The sequence below is a fragment of the Lepidochelys kempii genome, chromosome 11, assembly GCF_965140285.1.
Source record: "Lepidochelys kempii isolate rLepKem1 chromosome 11, rLepKem1.hap1, whole genome shotgun sequence".
Classification (NCBI taxonomy): Eukaryota; Metazoa; Chordata; order Testudines; family Cheloniidae; genus Lepidochelys; species Lepidochelys kempii.
In genome coordinates, this window is record NC_136390.1 from 69,598,281 (window position 1) to 69,619,505 (window position 21,225).

Consider the following 21,225-nt stretch of genomic DNA (forward strand, 5'->3'; position numbering starts at 1 on the left):
AACATTATTACTCATCCTAATACACCATTTGATTATGACTACATTTTCGCTTATTACCACGAATAACGCTTATTCTTGATGACTCCCATCAAATTCTAAAAAGAAAATTGGTTTACTTGATTTTGAGAGAGATTTTCATTAAAATGTACATCATTTCATTGTTGTAGCTTTTGATATTGTTATAGATCCAGTACAACCAGCTTACAAAATAGTTGTATTCAGAGCCTTTTTTTTCTTTTTTTTTTTTGTCTAAGCTCCTTGGGGCAGACACTGTCCTTTTGGTCTGTGTTTGTACAGTGCCTGGCACAATGCTATCCTGATTAGGGCTGGTCGGCACTACTGTAATACACCTAATAAATACAGGACAGTGCCCAGCACAGTGGGGTCCTGCTTAAGGCTATGATTTTGGCAGGGAAAACTGTTGGTAAATTTCACAGCAGAGGTGCTGGAAACAATCACGGAAAGTTACAGAATAATGTGTTTTTCTCTACGTCAACATACACAAGAGTATAGTGGGTTTTTTTTGGAAGATAAGGCCCATGGGGGGGAGAAGTTGGAGAGCAAGCCTACTCGACACTTACCCCAGAGGGCGGTTCCCGTCCTGCAGGGAGAGGGCGGTTCCCGTCCTGCAGGGATGGGCCCTGCTTCCTGCTCTGGGTGTTCCAACCTAGCACACAGGGTCCCAACGCCACTTAGGTTTGGCCCAGCTGCTCCTCGGTCTCCATTTATGGAGGTGCTGCCGGGCCAAACCTGAGTGGTGCTGTGACCCCATGCGCTGGGTTGCAATGCCACTTGGTTTGGGAGCCTAATCAAATGTGTTTTTACAGCTGTTTCCAAGATGTCAATGATTTCATTCAAATTCACGATTTCCATGACAAAACTGTAACCAGGTCTGGTTCATGCCTGGGGTTCCTAGGCACCATTGTAAACCACCTAATAAATAATATACAGGGCCTAACATCATGAGAACGTAAAAACATAAGAACATGGTACTTTCGTACGGATGAATACACGCATCGAACACTTGATTCTAAGTGTTATGTTAAACAGAAGTACCACTACTATCTTGATACCCACAAGGGCCGAGTCAACCTAGACGTTTGATTGTACAAGACATTAATAACTAATATGCAAAATAGCCCTATTACAGTAACAGTGCCAGCATACTGCTTACATGCTTTGCTGAATGATCCCATTATCTTATTACTGCAAATAGCCTCTCCTCCCCCACCCACAGATCCCTGGCTTGCTGTCCCTGTACTGTGTAATGTGTGAAGTTAGAGAATAACTCTCCAAGGCAGGAGGCCTTGCACTGGGAGGCACCTGGTACAATTGTGGGGCGTGGTAAAATAAATTCAAGTACTAAGAATCCAACCAGGGAATAGAAAGATGCCATATGCCTGATGTGTCCAATGAAACCTGAAAAATCAGAGTGTTGTATATTTCTAACTAACTGCAATTATCCACTCCAGCTATTTGTTCAATCACTTCCGTGTGTCACTGACAATCACAATCTGTTGATGGACAATTAAAAAACACTCAGAGAAGTTACTTTACAAACACTAATTAATGCTTGTAATATCCAGGTGATGGAGATAGGAGAGGGGAAATGACTTGCCCAGAGTGGCAATATTACTCTCGAATGGGCAACTCCCACCTGTGTGATCTAACTCCCACCCCATTCCTGTTGCTCGTGAACAACCTCGCTGAGCTGAGTACGAGCCCCCCAGTGGTTTTAGAAAGCACCTAAAGTTCATGACTGGATTCTCTCTTTGTGGGGAGGAATTCAAAGACGGAAGCTGATGTGAAGGGTCCCACTGTCACTGGGATGTAGCATTTCATTCGGAAACCAGCAGCACCGCGGTATTTCTGAGAAAGTTTTGCCTTTTGTAGCTGTATTTTTATGACTAAACCCTCTGAAGAATGATTGATACACAGTATAAAAACTATTCCCAAACTCAAAAGCAAAATCCACCGACCCAGACCTCATTTTGCCCACTAAAACTTACAAAACTATCTACCAAGGTCAAAAGAAATGACTTGGAAGTTTAAAAGTTCTACTCCCTTTCCAATACACGATAACAATACTATACAGCATTACTTACTACAAAACACTGCGTGGGAGATGCTACGCAATAGTGAAAATACAAACTTACCAGCTCTACCCACACTTGCATAAACCTACACTACCATATTAGCAACAGACCGATCACTCCATTCCTATTCATAGAGACATTCTCCCACTCCACGGACACACCGCACTAGGAGAAATTGTATAGCACTTGAACATAACATACTCCATGAGCCCTCTTCAAGCTTTATGACTCATTGATCCAAACCCCAGTGTAGTTAATGGAAAGACTCAAGTTGACTCCAAAGGGCTTTGGATCAGGCCCTTACAAGTATAATGTCAGCAATATCCACCCAACAGCACACTTCTATCCCAGAACGGGGCAGGGGGCAAAGTAAAGTTTGGGTGGTTGGTAAAGGGTGAATGAATGACATTTTAATCCAAACTTTCCCACTACCACAGGATTGATCGAGTGACTAATATTTCAACTGATATGGTGTAAAACGGCCACAGGATAGGAGACTTTGCCAACAGATCAAAGCTGGGCTCCCCTCCTGAGGACTTGAGCACACCCAGAGGGAGAGAGAGAGAGAGAGTGAGTGTGTGTGTGTGTGTGAGAGAGAGAGAGAGAGAGTTACACCTGGGTGGGATATGAAATAGTAGATGGTTGAGGGCCATGACAGGGAGACTTCTCCCCATCTAAAACTGTGGGCCAGATCCTCAGCTGCAGCTGAGAAGTGCTTGGGGGCAGCTTTGGGGTGGTGGAGCAAAGATGGCTTACGGGCTGTTCTGACAGCTGGGGATTGCCAGGGTCAATGTGCTCTTTCCCCCGGCACTGGATGGAGGGGGAGTGTAGGAGCAGCTATGGTGGTTCCATCCCAGCCCAGGAACCTGCTACACTGGGTCATCCTCCTGAGGTTAGCTCAGGAAGCCACACAGCACGGCTGACGCCCAGAGGAGCTAACGCTGCACATGCTTTAAGACCTTTTAAACATGTCACTGTCTAGTTATAACATATTAAAGTGGAGAACATACTCTGCCTTTCCCTTACCTCTATGCCCTTTCTCAATGGCTCCCATCTCCTGTGCAATCACCACTCACTCCTCATCAACCTGCCATTCTCCTGAAGGAAACCCTCCTCCCACCTCTCCCAGAGCTCCCCTCCTCCCAGCGTGAGAATGGGCAACTTAGTAAAACATTCACAAGGGGCTACAATATTGGTTGGAGACAGTGGGCCAGTATGACAAAATGTACCCGTGTCCACACCCTACACACCAGTGTATCAATCTTTGTACAAAGTACGCCTTGTGAGATATCATTTGAAAACTCATAATTTGCTGGTCAATATTGTCCTAATAAAATACATGCAACAACACTGTATGTGACGTTAGAAGATTCCACTGTATGGTATTCTTAACACATCTTCCAAACTGAGGCTGGCAATCAGATCTGTCTCAATCAAAGGAATATGTTCTCTGCTTCATTTGCATTTAACAGTAAACAGAGTCAGCAAGCAGGAAGGGAAACAAAAGACGCTCCAACAGGTGAGGAAAAAGCAGCAGGGAACATCCTTCCCTACAGACCCTGTCTCCTGAATGTCATCGGGAAATGTTTTCCAAGAGGGGGACTGACACTTTGAAAAGGAAGGAAAAACACCCCCAAGGCACCCTCTCGTCTCTCTCCATCGATTCACTGCACCAGAAGGGACAAAAGAATCAGCATGGAACTGGAGAAGAGGTCCTGACCTAAGAAGTTTGGTCAGTAAAGCTGAAGGCATGTTGTGAGAAAACCTTGCTTTGAATTTAACATAGTTTGTTAAGTTAGGCACCAGTTGTGTTTAACCTTTATTTTTTGTGTAACCATTTCTGACTGTTATGTCTCATGACTTGTACTCACTTAACAGCTCTGTCTTTGTAGTTAATAAACTTTTTCTTATTGTTTTATCAAATCCAGTGTGTTTGAACAGAACTGTCTGGAAAACTCCATTGGGGAGGTATTATTTCTATTAAAGTAATAATGGACTTTATATGAATTTGTATTGCCCAGGAGAGGGCTGGGCAGTACAGGACATACTGTTCTGGGGGGAAATCTAAGACTTGGAGTGTGCTGGGGTCACCCTGCAGAATAACCCAGAGCCAGAGTGTGACTGACTGGCCGTAGGGCACACACAGACATAGCTGGGAAACTATGTTAACGTGGGTTGAATAGAGACTGGGAGTGGCTGGGTCATTAAACTTATTGAATCTATTTCCCTAAGTTAAGTATCCTCACACCTTCTTGTCAACTGTCTAAATGGGCCATCTTGATTATCACTACAAAAGTTGTTTTCTCCTGCTGATAATAGCTCATCTTAACTAATTAGCCTCTCACAGTTCGTATGGCAACTTCCAACTTATCTGTATGTATATCTATATCTATCTATCTATCTATCTTACTACATGTTCCATTCTATGCATCCGATGAAGTGGGCTGTAGCCCGCAAAAGCTTGTGCTCTAATAAATTTGTTAGTCTCTAAGGTGCCACAAGTACTCCTGTTCTTTCTTCTTATAGCTGGGAGTGACTTGCATGCTGGAGGCTGTTTGTGAGCAGTCCAGATAGAGGCTACAGCAGCAAAGCGGTGTAAAGGGCACCCCAGGTTAGAGGGCAGGCATGACAAAGCTACTCATTAGCCTGGATTGTATCCTGGGGATGTCACAGAAAGATCTAGTTGTACCAGGGAGGAATGGAAAGTGTCAGGGGGAGGGAGTATCAGAAACACCTTGCTTGGAGACGACTAAGAGTTGAGAGCTCATCACACTGAACTCAGTCAACACTCCCTGTAGCCTATAGTAGTGGTCCTCTGCCTTTCTCATACCAGGCTAGAGGGGTGCACCCCCCCTCCCTCTCATATTGTGCAATGCCTGGGTACAGCCAGGAGGTGGGCAGGGGAGCGATTCCCCTGACATCTAATTCTCAAGGTCACGACTCTCAGTTTAAAATCTTTGTTTTAATTCTTACGCCTCCAGAGCAAGGGGCTGTAGCCTCCCTGGGCATTTTGCTGTGCCCCGCACACTCAGCGTGAGCCTTGCCTATGAATAGCAGGGAGCCTTACGATTTCTTCAGGTTTTTGACAGGCTTCGTCCACCTCCTTCCTGTCTTTCCGCCCTTCAGGGAGGGGAGAAGCATCCTCACCCTGGCCCTCTCATTCAAGGACTCTTGCCTGGCTCTCAGCACTGTGGCCGTGATGTCACAGAAAACCGGACCCGACGACCTCTGTGAACGCCCCACACAGCCAGAGAAAAAAGTAACGTACACGCACACACAACAGCCTAAATGAGGGGGGGGGGCAGAGGATGAGGAGCTGTAATTAAAGGGCTCCCGTTGTTCCTTGAGGGCTCTCAGCTGGAGATGGAAGTGGCTCTTAAGGAGCACTTTGATCTCGGATCAGACTTCGTGGAGTACAGCTGTGACAAAGGAACCGTCTCAGAACGCCGGTGACACGCTCCCATTAGCCGGCAGCCTGCACATAACTACAGGCTGCAGGAGAACGCTGCAAGAGGGCGGCTCGTGCCCTTGCAGGGTATTTGTACAGCACCTAGCACAAAGGGACTTCAACCTGAGCTGGGATTTCTAGGCGCCGCATACAGCCAATAGTAATGCTATTTGTTTGCTGGCTGTGGTACACAATATTACCGCAATCCCCCCGACCATTGCAGTTGCCATTCAGCTCAGTTATACACATGCAACCAAGCAGAATTCGGTTCAGGGCTTTGGTGGCTGTTGAACCAAAGGGAAGCTGTTGAACCAGCTTTTCAATCACAGCCACAGCCCTTCCCCCTCTGTTTTCCCTTCCTCACGCCACTGCCTCATGTTGGAAATGCAGACACAGCCGCTGGGAGCTGCTCATGCCCCTGGTGCCGGCCTAGCCCAGCCACCGAGTCTACAAACACTTTCCCGAGAGGTCAACGGTGGTAAAAGCAGCAGCTGAGTTAGGGGCATTAAACGGGGAAGTCCTCATCCACTCAGGTGCCAATGGGGCCCTGGTGCTAACATAACTCTGGGAGCAAGGGAAACAGGAAACAGCAGACGCAGTGCCTCGAAGGCTGGCAAACACAGGTGTGGGTCGTGGGTGGCACTTCATTCCAAATAGCTTAATTGGCACTGCCAGCTGTCCGGCACTGGTTTGGAAAGCGCGGGGTTGGATTAACCGCTGGGCCTTGTGTATTGGGGGGAGGGATAGCTCAGTGGTTTGAGCATTGGCCTGCTAAACCCAGGGTTGTGAGTTTAATCCTTGAGGGGGCCATTTAGGGATTTGTGGCATAAATTGGGGATTGGTCCTGCTTTGAGCAGGGGGTTGGACTAGATGACCTCCTGAGGTCCCTTCCAATCCTGATATTCTATGATTCTATGATTTGCGGGCAGGCCTGTAACTAAACCAGACAACAGCAAAGAGGAAGGATGGGCATTTGGATAAGGCAGTGGGCTGGGACCCAGGAGATCTGGGTTCAATGCCGAACTCTGCCAGAGACTCCCTGGGTGAAGTGTTTAGGGCGGGATTTGAAGGGAGCAGAGTTAGGCCAATCTGAAGTGCTTTTGAAAATCCTGCTCATCACTCTCTCTGCTTCAGTTTTCTCATCTGTAAAATGGGGGTAATCCTGCCTTGCTGGCTGATCTATTCAGACTGTACATTCTTTGGGGCTGGGATTTTCTCTCACTACGTGCAAGTCCAACACCTAGCACAATGGGGCCCCGATCTCAGGCAGGGCCTCTGGGCGCTACTGGAATACAAATAATTCATAACAGAGATGGCTGTGGAGCAGCTCTAGAGGCAAGTCCCAATGCTTTGAGTCTCTTCCTTGTGTGGCCTAAGAAGAAAAGTCTTCATTACTTGCATAACCCATGAAATTTGTGCAAACGTGCAGCGGCTGCAGTCCCTTCCCAGCCACCCCAGGGAGCTGACACTTGCATCAGGCTGTTTACTTATCTTGCCTCTACTTTCCATTTGAGACATCTGCTTCTCAACAGGCAGCCCAGGGAAGCGGGTGGCTGTTATTTCCGGGATGGATTCCCGGGGCTGAATGCTCCCTTCCCCTCCTCTAGCCCAGCTGCGTTCCTTGATGCTACACACCACTGATTTATCAGGCCACAGCTGCTCTTGGTGGGCAGCCCTGACAAGCTGCAGAAAATGTTCCTTTTTCTGCCTCTTTCCCTGCGTGGTCCTGGCTGTGTCCTAGGGTAGTGCTGATCTTACTAACTGGTCAGTTCTAATGCTGCACAGAGAGAATGCTTAGTGTCTAATTGCAACACATGGCTTCATAATACAATGGGTCTGATCCTGGATATCAATACTGCCCAGATTCTGTGGGGATAGGAAAAGGCATATTATTTCCTCAAAACCTAGGAGCAACCCATCTGAGGAGTATTGTCAGAGCTGTATGATAAAGTTTGTACCGTGTCTACCTGTTTCTGGATTAAGCTTGTCAGCCCTGTATTTTGATACACTTAAAAACAGTAAAAAGAAAGATGCCATCCTACTCCCTACTGATAACTTCCTAGATACCATGGTGACAGACACAATATGAACACCATGGGCAGAGACAAACAAGTGTGTTTACAGGGTCACACCATAGACAAGCATGTTTCCTGGCATAGCATTTAGCAAGGAGGTGGCTAACTCTGTCCATTTGGTATTTTGTGGTGTACCCATGGGTGGAAACAGAAATCTGTCTTTTCCAAGTTGCTGTTCACAGAAAAAGGAGTCTGTTTTTATGACATTTCCTTCCGTTTATAAGGCTTTTCCTGAGCAGACGTGGAGTTGAATAAAAAACCCAAATCCAATCTTTGGGGGTATTTGAAATGCAAACCTTGATCAGAATTTTGCAAGTGGCCACATTGTCTTTAGCATGGATTGAATCAAAACCGTGACTTAGACCCATCTAGATTTTGGGGTGTTTGGGATGCGCCTGTGTTTGCCAATTCATGACTGGTGTTTGGTTTTATGAGATCGTAGCCAGTTGACATAAAGTTAGAGCAGACCCAAAGTTGCTCTTATTTATGCAAATGGACCCAGGCCAGTGCAGATGCACCATGAGAATCTGGGAGGAGCAACCTGATCCCTGAAGAGAGAATCTGGGACTCTGTTAAGTAGTTTTCTGGCAAAGAGCCGTTCTGCGAGGGTACAGCATATTGCTGGGGAATTGTGAAGAGAACAGCAAGCTGCACCCCAAGGAGTGTATGTGGAATGCCGACTGTCCCTAGAATTTAACTTCAGCCCTGGGCTGGGAGAGAGATCTTCTCCCAGCACGCACACACACAAACTCAACCCAGGTGCCCTGTACGGCCGCTCGCCACTGCTCTGAGTCATTTACATCTCTGCAGCCAAGCATCTTCTTTCCGGATTCAGATGAACAAAGAGAAAAAGGCCTCCTGGACAAATAAAAGACTCTCTAATCATGCAGATGAAAGCTGCTTTGCACAAGCAGTTACGTGCAACATGGCCCAGCCTCACTCCTTTGATAGTGAAGCTGCTCATTAAAAGGAGACGTGTCAAAGTGCAGAACAACAACAACACAGAGACCCGGACAAAGGAGCCATTAAAACCCAAAGGAATGCTGACCTCTCTGCTTTGTTCTAATGGAACACCTCCGAAGGAAAGAACAACTTGTGCGAGGCCTGCAGAATACACGAGGCACAAGCTCTTTCTTCCTTTAATTAATATTTGACTCACTTCCCATCCTTTATGGGTTGTCATCAACGCCTCATCACCAAAGCTGTCAATACAGACCGACTGAGTCATAAAATTTAGGGATAAAAAAAGACCTGTGAAGGGATGGAGAGGAGAGCTTCTAGTGTGTTAACAGCGCAGAACGGCTCTGTCTGCCAAGGCTTTTCATCTTAATAAGAACACCAAGTGAATGACCCTCCTCCTCCAGAGCAGGCCTGGAGACCTCTGTCTCTGGTGGGTTAAGTCAGTGAGCATCTCTGCACTGCCCTGGCTCCGGTGCTGAATGGAACAGCTACTTTCTAGGTGTGAAAAAGTGATTCCAGTCCATGAAAGTTCAATACACCGCAAAGGACAAGGAAGGGTTTATTGCAAAACCAGTCAGAGGCTTTTCATCACTGATGTACCCCTGGACCATATACACTGCCGGTCCAACACGGGGGTCTGAGCCCAGCGTAGGGTGGGCTGGACGCTGGTACTTCCCTATGGGGGCTAATAGCTAGACTAGTCTAGGCAGGCCTCCCTGGGAACTGGAGGATCTACTCAGCAGCAGGTCCTCAGGCCCTGCCCAGCCACCAGCCCTTCACCTGCTCTTCAGGAAGCAGATATGGAGCAGGGCTGTCACACACAGGATCCCCGCATCCAGCCCGATTGCCAAGAGGAACCTCTGCTTTAGGAGGGTCCGTGCCACCATGGAGGGGCCTGGATTTGCTCCCAGTAACACTGAGTGTCCCCACTGAGACCGCACTATCCATGCCCGGGGCTCCTGTTCTTTCACTGGCAGCACAGGACACAACACAGCAAGAGATGCCAAACGTCTGGGTCGCCCTGCCCGCATTTGCAGTCTGATGGCAAAATCTGCTTGGGACTCAGGGAAGGGGCTGCTACAGGAGGAGGGGATGGGAGAAGTGGGTCTATGTCCTGGAGGCTGCTCAGGAGACATCTACACTTCAAAAAAACGTCCCACAGCAGTGAGTCTCAGAGCCCGGGTCAACTGATTTGGACACGCACTATGGGGCTAACCAGAGCAGCGAACACATTCCTGTGCAAGCTGGAGTCTGGGCTCCGAGACCCTCTCCCATCGTCAGTTTTCAGCGCCCGGGCTCCAGCCCGAGCGGGATGCCTACACTGCTCTTTTTAGCCCCACAGCACAAGACCGAGTCAGTTGACCCAGGCTCTGAGACTCGCTGCCATGGGTTTTTTTTTGGGGGGGCTGTGCAGTCTTACTCTGAGCCCAGTGGGTTAGCACAGGCCCAGCTGACAGGCACTCCTGAGTTCAAGCCCCATCTCCGCCACTTCCCTGATTTAGCACTGTGCACTTACAGAGCGCCTGACAGCTATTATTGAGCCAGACCGCATAACAGCCCTCTCTCTCTCCAGCCCTTACAGCAACATCACCTCACTGATGCCCAGCCCCGCTTGACAGGGCAGAGCAGGAGCTCATACTGCTGGGATTATCTTACACAGGGAAGCCCCTCTGGGTTTGCATGAGTGGCTGCTGCTGTGGAGAGCAGCTCCCTGCTTCCCAATTCACTATCCCTGATGCTGCAGAACATCATGGGGAGAGGCATCCAATGAACTGAGGTTCCCCACTGCACACCCATACAAAACAGAGATCAAATCTTCCATATTTTCACCCATCTTCTGCATCAAAGGCAGGGGGCAGGATTTCACCATTATACTTCACCACATTCCCCCCCATGCCCCACCTTCCAAAGAAGTGGGGAGGGCTTTGTACCCTCTCCACTAGCACTTTAGCAAAGCGTTTGCTGTTCTCAGAAGCCCAGATGAATGTCTCTGTTGAGTAGAAAGTATGCACCCTCATTGGTGGCCGATTAGATTTAGGGATGGGAAAAACGCAGGTAGTTTCCCGGCTTCAGTTATGATGTGGGTTGGTTTATGAACCACCCTAAGTCATGGGTTCTCAACTTGGGGCTCATGGACGGGCTGGGGCCACCTTGCACTTCCCTTATTGCTAAATGGGAGGGAAGCTGGATGTGTGTGTGTCCCAGCATGGTACAGATTGAGAACAACAGCTCTAGTCTCCAATGTAAGCATCCAGCCAGGGGGAAAAGGCAAAGATCTTAGGTGCCAGCACTGAGTGTCCAAGATGGGGTGTAGGAAAAGTCAATAGGTACTTGACTGTGGTGCAGTTATAAGACGTTAAGAGCAGAGGGAAGCTTAGGAACATAAATGGAAACATGGAGAATGGCGTGAGAATGGTACTGAGTTTTAGAGGGTAGGATGCATGCTACCTTCTGAGCATCACTGGGCGGGTCACTGCTGGAGGAGCTCATTTCTGGTTTTGGTTCATCCTTCTTCTTTTCCTCCTCTTCCTCAGAAGAAACTCCTTTGTCACTGATGTTGCTGGCTAACTCTTCCAGCTTCCTCTTCAATTCCTCCTCTTCCACATCAGGATCGGTGTGGGACTCAGGGGCCGGAGACTAGAGGTAGAAAAGCAAGCAATTCTCATTCTGTTGGTGTTCATGCAATTTGAAATTTGTTGGTATTTTAAGGCTTCCTGTGACATGCCTCTGCTAGCAAAAGGATAAAAGAGAGGGTTTATTCGGTCATTTATTTGGTCAAATGTAATGCAATGCTCTTGGGTGGATTGTTGGCAGCAGAATTCAAACCCAGGACCTCTGGATCAAAAGCAATAAGCCTCTACCTGAGATGGCTGTGCAGAGTCATAAATATCGATGAAATCCAACCACTAGCATGGGAGAGAGAGCCACACTGCGTGATGGTGGGTTACATAATCACCACTTAGCATCTATTACTCATCTTCTCAAACAACCAGACCCTGGAGTCTTCCAGCTCACAGACCTCCATGAGATTCCATGTGTGGTATGACTCCCTGTCAGATTTTACGTGCAATATGGATGACTTAGGGGCCAACTATCTTCAGGCAGTTTAGGGCCATCCCTCACATAACAAATACAAGCTGGAGCACACAAGTGGCATGTTGTATCCCACAATAAGTTAGCTCCATCTGTGAATCCAGGCTAAGAAGCACACAGTGCTATCAGATCCTGAGCTAGATAGGCACCAGACTAGTAACTTAGAGCAGCCTGTCCTAAAGAACGGACCTCCGAATAAATAGGGCTGGTTGAAAATTTTCCATCAAAACTTTTGACAGAAAATTGAGTTTTTGACTAAACAACATTTTCTTTGCAAAAAAGTCTCTGCTTCCTGCAGAAGATTTTGATTTTTTTTTGTAAAAAAAGCCAAACCAATATTTTGGCTGAAACCCAAATGCTGAAATACAATGCTGTCACTAGATGCAGCATGGCTATAGGCTCCCATGATGCACAGCTTCCCATCTACAAGAGGGAAGAGTGTGGTGCATCATGGGAGATTTAGTCTGGCCGGGGAGCCTGGCCTATTGAGGAGAATAGGAGCATGAGGAATACAAACTACAACTCCTGTGAGGCACTCTGGCAGCATTCCCAACCAAATCAAAATATTTTAGTTTTTGACCAAAATATGTTGGTATTCAAATTTGTGCTGAAAAAAATCAAAATTTTCCACCAAGGAAAAACAAAAATCAAAAGGCCAACACAGCAGAGCTAGCTGAAAAATGGTAAGTAAATTTCTTTGATCTAGAGAGGCACCGCATTTAAATCTTGGATTCTAACACCCCCAAATTTTGATGACGTTTGGATCTGGAGCAAGCGCCAAACTTTTCACTTTGAACCCATCTTTCATTTTAACCAGGGAGAAATTACCCCCCCATTCAAGCCAGACCTGCATGAATCTTCATAATTGCTTTTGTCCCTTCTACTGAGCTATCAAATGTCATATAAATTAACTGCATGATCGCACGTAAAGGAAGCAAAGTGCCTAAATATCCTAAAATTGGAAACTCAAATTAGCACTAAGTGACCTACCGATGCACCAGCTGATTCAATGTCACAACAGAATTTAAAATTAAATTGATCTTCTTCCTTGATGGCCATTGAAACAAGGGCAATCACATGGAAAAGACAAATGTCCTTCTCAATTAGAATCTGCTACTCACAACACACCGATTATTACATTTAACGTAGCCATGGATTCCTGTGTCGTAACCCCAGCATTCTCATCCATTCTGGAAGCATTTACACACATACAGGAACATTGCTTAGACCAGTATAAATAAAACAAACAGACTTGTTTGTGCAGAGAAAGGACCGAAGTGGAGCTAATTTGAGGACCTGTCGGAATACCAGTGGCATGTTTGGAAAATGAATGGTTATCATTACATTCAGTTTTCTGATGAGACTTACAACCTGAAAAATGACAAGGGTCTAAAAGGTTAAAATAAATGGTTAAAAAGAAGAATCATCTGCCATTTGAAAATCATATTAGCCTTCATGGAGCTCGAGGACCTTTCTATCAATGGAAAGATGCACACTCACCAACCAATGCTGTATCCTCCTGGGCAGAAAGTTCTGTTCCTCTTTCAGGAAGCTCCAGAGAGACTAAAGTTTGTGGTAGGTGCTGGTGTACGTTTGGGGAGGGACAGAACTAAACACCTTGGGGAGTTGGGTTATATGTTAGTCTGTCTATTGGTGCAATCAACATCCCAGTATTTAAACAAACGACTTCATCCCTGTCCTTTTGGCCACCACTTCTGTGGCATGCAGGGCACCCTGACTTACTGGGTGTGTCTACACTGCAATCGGGAGATGTGATAGCAGTACAGCAGTTAGCTTTAATCAAGCTAGAATGGGAGCATGGCGTGGTGGAGCAGCTGCCTCCCTACAAGCCTGCCTGGAACCCTGCGTACGTACCCGGGCAGTAAGCAGTGCAAGGCCTCCTGACTGCAGTGCAGACATACTCACTGATGCAGCCAGCGGCACTATCCACCTCCTACATATACCTTGTGTCTCCAGAAGCACCTCTCCTCCCCAGGTGCTGTGTTGTACAGCAGATTTCTTGTCTACTGCCTGTGTAAGTGGGAGCCACGTCTCCTGACGATGCAACGCAAGCTGCTTCAAAGGAGTTTGGGGAGACTGCGAAAGGAAATACTTTCGCCTGTTGTGCATAGCCCCCCAACTTGGCACTGTTACCTCTTCTGAGTGCACCAGGATTCTTTCCTCCAGACGGTTCAGCATGCGTTCAATAGCTGACATGCGTTTGTTGAGTTCAAATATCTATGGGAGAGGAGAGAGAAAGGGATACAGTATAGAACAGACCCCACCACCAGGGCGAGAATACAGTCCAGGGCAGATCTAATCCACAGAATGGAGAATGTGGTATAGAACAGAGCCCACCACCAGTGCCCCTGGCTAAGCATGAAATACAGAACAGATCACTAATAGAAAGACAATGGGTGTGGTTTTCAAAAGGGCCTAAGGGAATCCCGAGTAGAGATGGCCAAATTTTTCAGCCAAAACTTTTTTTTGGGAAGAAAAATGCAGATTCGGGTTGACTGAAACATTTCACAAATTCATGTCAATTTCATCATGTCCTTTCAGTCAAATAGAAAATTTTTTTTAGCAAACCCTGAAACACTTTGTTTTGACATGCTTGGTTTGATTTTTTAGTTTGAAATGACTTCCTTTTTCAAATTTCCATTTTATCTAAATGATTTAAACTGTTAAAAAAACAACACCCCACTTCAAATCAAACCCCAACTTTTCATTGTAGGTTGAACTCAACGTTTTGTTCAATCTGAAATTAATTTTTCTTTCAACTTCTCATTTTGATCAACTTTTTTTAAAAAAGTAGTTTTTGGGTTGGCCTAAAACCATTGTCTCCCCCTCAGTTTCCAGAAAATTGCCAGTGAACCAAAACACCAGTTATTTGCATAGCTCTATCTACTCAAGAATACAAGTCAAGGGGCTTGGTGTAGAATGAGGTAGGAAAAATTATATGCCTTTCAGATGCCCTTGGATTTGTTCCACCTGAATTTTCATGGCAAACTTAGACTGGAAATGCCAATATCAGAGAGAGAGAGGATAGGGAGGGAGGGCAGCTTGCCTGATGCAGGGTTTGCCTGTTGGTCAGTCAGGACATTGGATGCTCCATTGTGTTGCTGGTGTTTCCTGAACCCTTTTCCCTGAGCCCTGTTGCAGTAGAGGTGTTACCCCACCAATTGGATTTCCTGCTGCACAGTGCATTTTTTTAGCTGACCTTCTGTTTTTATGATGTGGACACCAGCCTGTCATTGACTGAGAGCATCAAACCATTATTATTGCCCCTTGGGAAGTGAATGGTCTCAGAAAGAAAATCATTTTATGTTCATTAACAGACTGGGTCTGATTCAAGTCTGGGCCAGGTTCCATGTCCCATTGATAAATCTTTCAGCCAGCTAGCACCTCATCAGCCTCTCTCTAATACACCAAGGAAAGAAGGTAACTATTCACCATGACACTTTTTGAATGGAAAACCACGCACAGAAGTGTTCCCTTTGAAATTTTCTGATTTTTCAATTAAATGAAAATGTTCATTTTTGGTTTTCAAAACCCAAACGTTTTTCAGTTTTATTTATTTATTTTTGGCTGCTCTGTCCGGTGAAGAAAAGGGGGTGGGGGGGGGGAGTGGAGAAAAGAGGACAGAAAACTCAAAAACTGAAAATCAAAGACAAATACTTTTTTGATGTTCAAAGGCCAAAATGAAAATGTTCATTTAATAAAAATAAATAAATAAATAAAAATGGGAACATTTCAAAGGAAACCAATGCTTTCGGTAAATAATTATATTTCCTTCTAAAAGCCTTTTTTTAGGTAGAAAAAAAAAGATGAAAACTTGTTCTAAATGGAAATGACAATCTTCTCCACGTCATAGCCTGTTCTCATCAGATGCATCCCATTAAAAGATGAATGGCCAGTACATGAAACAAGAGAAATGTGTGTGTGTTTTTAACACTTCCTTCTTTCTTTTCATGCCACTTTTGTATTTGTTAATAGATGATTAATTAGATCCTCACAAGAACTTGGAGTGGCTGTGTCTGTTTAAAAGAATAACGTAAGCTCAGTAGATGAATGTAAAAAAATGGGTACTTCAGAGCAGACTACTGTAATTACCATCCTTAACAGAAAGCACCTTTAGTAGCATTAAATCCACATAGAGGCAGTAATCCAATAATTTCTAAAGTGAAGTCTCAGTAAACCCTGTTGGATCTGATGTGACCAGCGCTTACATCACACCACGGCCAATAAGCAGGCTGAGACTTGCAGCTGTGTCACTAATAAATTAATCCATTAGAAGAGATGGATATGAGAGACGTACTTGATAGGTAAAAGATAGCTTAAGGTTTAAAGCTGAAATGCAAGAAACCTACAGGCTATAATATTTAACTTAGCCAAATTAGGCCTTAGGAGAAATTTGCTATATTATAAAGATAAGTTAGCATAAGTAAATTAATAGTAAACCTGCTAAGCTTGTATCAATGTTTGTGATATGCTGATGTTTTGAAAATAACTGCTGAGTTTGGATAATAATGTCTATGAGAGCTCAGTAGACACCACAAGACGACCCTTAGTAGTTGGGATGAAATGTTAAAAACCTCCTTAAGGTAACTTGCCTGTGACTATTGTGATAAAGTGACATCAAGGGGAACGAACAAGCTAGCCTTTTGGAAAAGGGGCACCCCAAAAGTACTGGGGTGGGGAAGTTCAAATAAGGAAACGTGGTTAAAACCCTCATAAATACATGCTACCGTCAATGGGCGTCGGTGTAACACATTGTAAAAACTGTATCCTGGCTTGCCTGCCTGCCTTGGGAGATACCAGGATGGTGACCACTGGTGATGCAGATGATGGTGGTGGTGAGGATGATGCTGAGGATGATGACTAAATCTCGTTTTTTCCGCAAAGGATGGTGTGTGTCGGGAAAATGCTAGACGTTCTGTATTGTACGCTCTCCTTTACCAGACTCCAGCATGTGTATGTTGTTTTCTTGGTTAAGAAAGGCAATTATTAAAGAAAGAGTACCGGTTAATCTCCGTTACGCGTCATTGGTTCCCCATCCATTGATAACCTCTGTACTGTAGTTGATCTGGGGGCTGAACTCTCACAGGTTAAAGTAGGTGTAAGCCCTCACCTTGGGGTGGGTAATTAAAGTAACTCATTACTCTACATAAGGCTACAGCTTGACCATCTGCTTCGAGAAGGGAATCCAGAAGAGAGGGCAAAGCCACACGCCCTTGTTTTAACAGTCCAAGTGGGAGTGTTGCTTTGATGAGGCAATACATTGGGTTAGAAAGGTCAGATCACAAAGAACCCCTATATAAATCGATAATGCTATTGAAAGGGCTCCTTGGGGATACCAGAGGTTGTTTGTCCAAGCTCTAAAAGTTTTAATACAAGCTAGCCACAACGTGAAGTGAGACTGGGTCAGCCTCTAGGTCTGCGCTGATGCACTCTCCCCCTGAGAACCAAACCCTCCCAAGGGCCCAGATTCTGCCCTCAGTTACAGCCACCCCGCCCCACGTAGGACACTGAGGTTACAGGAGTATAACTGAGAGCACAATTCAGCCCCAAGCGCTATCGGGGGTCTACTGAGCTATTTAAGCAGTAATATGGTTACCCAGAGCCATGCTGTAAAACTGCAAAGACTCAGTCAGGCAAGTTCAAGGTACAATCAGATTAGTCCTTAGGCTTTGCCCAATTTATTAGAACCTAGTATATGCAACACCAGTTAGACTCAGGCTGGCGCGTCCTCCATAAATCTCCATTAGGAGCTATAATGTTGCTGTATTGGCTGCATGATGAGGGCTGGCAGACAACCTCTCAGCACTAAAGTTTTTTTTAAAACCACAAACAAACAGTAGAGGACAGCTGCTCAGTTGGTGACTTCAACGGAGCTAGGACAATTTACACCAGCTGAGGATCTGCCGCCAAAACCTCAATTATCCTATGAAGAGTCAGGAGACATCTGAAACCTTCCAGAATTTGGGGGTTTGGTTAATTCAGGGACCCCTATGTTTCTTGTTTGCTTTGCTTTTGGTTGGCATTTGCACATGGTATCACCTCTCTTCCCTGTATTGGGAACAGGCGACAAGGGTATTCTACATACAAGTATCCCAGAAGACTGGTTCATCCATTATGCATTCTGTTCACTTTGGGCCTGATTCAATACCCACTGACTTCCTGGGGGTTTGGACCATCCCTAAGTTGTGTGAACATTAGAAAGATATGAAGAAAGACATCTGAGGAGAAAACCAGGAGCATTTAACTCCATTGAAACACATGGGACTCGGAGAATTTTTGGAGGGAAACAGTGGGGAAGTGGTAAATATTCTGTTATAAAAATAAATTACAATAGTGGTTTCTATTCTTCCTGAAGTCAGTGGGAGTTTTAGCACCATTTTCAATGCGGCAAGGACTGGGCCCTAAACAGAGACCAACTATGCTTATCCATGATTCCAGTGTTGCCAACTCTCATAATCTTTTCACAGGTCTCATGATTGCTAATGTTTTTCCTTAAAGCCCCAGCTCCTGGATTCAGGTGATTATGTGAGAATCTCTATTTTAATTAAAAAAAAAAGTTTCTAGTCCTCAGGGATGCAGAAAAAGCCTGAAGAAAAGAGTTCCTGCCCTCAAAGACTCGAAAAACCAGAGGAATAGCAGGAATCCTCCACCCCAACTTTTATTAAGAATCTCATGATTTTTAAGCCATTGTCATGATTTTGGGGTCCTGACTCATGATTACAATAAGGCACAGTTTTGTTTTGGTTAATTTTCCCAGTGAGGATGATTGACCCCTGGAACGAACTACCCAAAGAAAATTGTGGACTCTCTATCTCTTGAAGATCTCAGATTAAGACTGGATGCTGTTCTAGAAGCAATGCTTTAGTCAGACACAAGTTATTAGGCTCAATACAGGGGTAACTAACGGATTAAATTATTGGGCCTGTGCTATAAAGGAAGTGAGATGGTTCCTTCTGGCCTTACACTCAATTTTTTGAACATTTGGGGTTGGCAATACTTTATGATGGTGTTTCATAGAATCATAGGACCGGAAGGGACCTCGAGAGGTCATCTAGTCCAGTCCCCTGCACTTGTGGTAGGACTAAGTAGGATCAACTTTGTAGGATCAACCTAATTATCTGCAAAAGGAGTCATCACTACTGTGGGCTCAGGGTTGCCAGGTGTCCGGTTTTTGACCGGAAAGCCCGGTTGAAAAGGGAACCTGGCAGAGTCCGGTCAGATGTACTGACCGGACACTAAAAGGCTGGTTACGGCAGGCAGGGGGGGAAGTGGCAGCCTGTTGCCCGGCCCTGAAGTGGCAGCTCCCTCGGCAGCATGCGCGCATCAGCTCGGGCCGCAGGCGGCCCCTTTGCAGAGCCTGGCTTGCGGGGCTGGGGCAGAAGACAGTGGGGGACCCACGGCGAGTGGGGTAAGGGCTCTCAGCAGGCATAGAACGTTCCCCGGGAGGGAAGGAACTCGAGCTGCCCTGGCAGCCGGCGCTTCCCCTGGCCGAGCTCTCAGGCGGCTCCAGGGCAGGGAGGGTGCGAGCGGGCGAGGAAGGGGGCTGCTGGGCAGGGCAGGCAGGGCTGTCCCTAGCTATTCTGGGGCCCTATGCAGCCCCCCCATGGGGTGCGTGTCTGGGGCCCCAGCCTCCGCGGGGGCAGGGCTGGCTTGGGGGGCAGGAGGGAACCACCCCCCTGCACTCACTGTCGGCGAGGCTGGGGCCGGCCCTGCTGCATTTCTCAGGGGAGTGGAGGCGGGGCTGGGGCGGAGCAGGGGTGGGGGTCATGGGGAAGAGGCGGGGCAGGGGCTGGAGCAGCATGCCCCAAATTTCCTGGTTCCTTACGCAGCTGCGTACTTTGTGTATGGGTAAGGACGGCCCTGAGGGCAGGCAGTGCAAAGGGGGGCAGGTGGGGGGCTACATCCTAGCTCCCCAGCAGGGCTGCCTGGCTGCACCTGCGTGGCCACAGTGCTCTTCTGACCTGCACTCCCAGCCCGCCCGGGAGCTGGGGTTTGCAAGTCCCTTGGGGCTGCTCACGCTGGAGTTGAGGGGGAGAGCAGCAAGCGACAGGGGGAGAGGAGTGAGCGGGAGGGGCGGGGCCTTGGGGGAAGAGGTGGGGCCGGAGGCAGGGCCTCAGAGGCAAGAGGTGAGGCAGGGGCATCCAGTTTTCAGACTTTAGAAAGTTGGCCACTCTATGTTATCATCAGAGCAGTTAGACTAGGGCATTATGGATAAACGCTAGGACAATGTTGCAAGACTTAGCTGTGCACCTCTTATTGATGGGCATGACATTGCTAGATCTCCTGACTGCTATAGGCAGACGAGTTTGACTCCTCTGGCTTAAAGGCTGCTCTGGAAAGCTTTATCAGTGGTGATCCCAGGTGAGCTTTGTGATACCATCTTACCGCTTTTTCAGGCCAGCCCATTTGTTCTCCAGTATGAAAAGTGGTTGTTCCCCATTTTTCCTCAGAGGCTTTTTGGCCTGAAAATAATATTTGGTTGAACAATTCTTCCTCTAAAAAACAGAAAGGTGTATTCAAGCAGGTAATTTTTCCCCGAAGAGTAGAGCTGGTTGAAAAACAGGATGTAATTTGAAAATGGTTGCTGAAATTATTAGATCTTTTTTCCCATTGAAATTTGTAGTCATTTTTATGAAGACATGTGCCAAAATTGCAAGTTTTGTCAAAGATTCTTGGCCAGCTGTACCTAAAAACTGTTGCTGTGTGTTGGACCCCAGGATCTGCTTTGTTACGGGGAAGCAGTGTGGCCTAGTAAATAAATCACGTGGCTGGAACTCAGGACACCTGGGTGCTATTCCCAGTTTTGCCACTGGCCTGCTGAGTGACCCTTTGGGCAAGTCCCTTTGTGCCTCAGTTTCCTATATATAAAATGAGGATCAGGATCCTGCCCTCTTTTTCCAAAGCTGTTTTGAGCTCTGCTGATGAAAAGTGCTAGAGAAGAGCTAGGGATTATTATAATTCACATTTTCTAGTCATTTCCAGAAAAGCTATTTTGTAGTAAGTGTGTGGTTTTTCTCTTTTAGGTTTAAGTCTTTCCTTTTTCAATAAACTGTCACACTGATCCGAGTATTGTTTTGAAGTCAATAAGCCAGCGTGGCTGTATACGAAAGCGGAATTTGTCCCTACTTGCCCACGGTAACGTACTGTGTTCATTCCATGTGGATACATATATCCAGTTCATGTTTTATCATTTAATGTAAAACGAAGGACAGTCACTACTTACAAAAGGCATTGAAGGAACTTAGGAAGAGGAGGGAAAGCACAGTTTTGTTTAAAACTAGCTTTCAACATGTAAGCCTCAGCTTTCATGCTCCTAGGGTCAGAGTGCACATTTGTTGCCCACCCCTCGACACCCACTGAATGCAGCTGATATTTAGGATGTGCAAAGAACCCAGACATGTCCACTTCTTGTAAATGTAGCTTAGAAATTGGCCTGTATGTTAATTGCACGTTTGCTTGTTCAAATACCACCGTGTGCTTTTGTTTAGTGGATAAGCAAGGTTTTCTGCTGAATCAACCTGCGGTTTTGTAA

At 46.3% G+C, this 21,225-nt stretch overlaps 1 protein-coding gene across 8 annotated transcripts in view; it reads right to left on the reverse strand.

Annotated features, from left to right (window-relative positions):
- Window positions 1-21,225, reverse strand: part of MLPH (melanophilin) — an 86,519-nt gene that overhangs the window by 15,149 nt on the left and 50,145 nt on the right. For 6 of the 8 annotated variants that reach the window (XM_073306768.1, XM_073306763.1, XM_073306762.1 and 3 more), the window contains 2 exons: window positions 13,827-13,910; window positions 11,028-11,216 (listed from right to left, as the gene is read on the reverse strand). In XM_073306768.1, coding sequence (XP_073162869.1) covers window positions 11,028-11,216; window positions 13,827-13,910 — 273 coding nt within the window. The remainder of the gene's footprint in view (window positions 1-11,027; window positions 11,217-13,826; window positions 13,911-21,225) is intronic. The other 2 variants (XM_073306765.1, XM_073306764.1) reach the window with 1 other exon arrangement.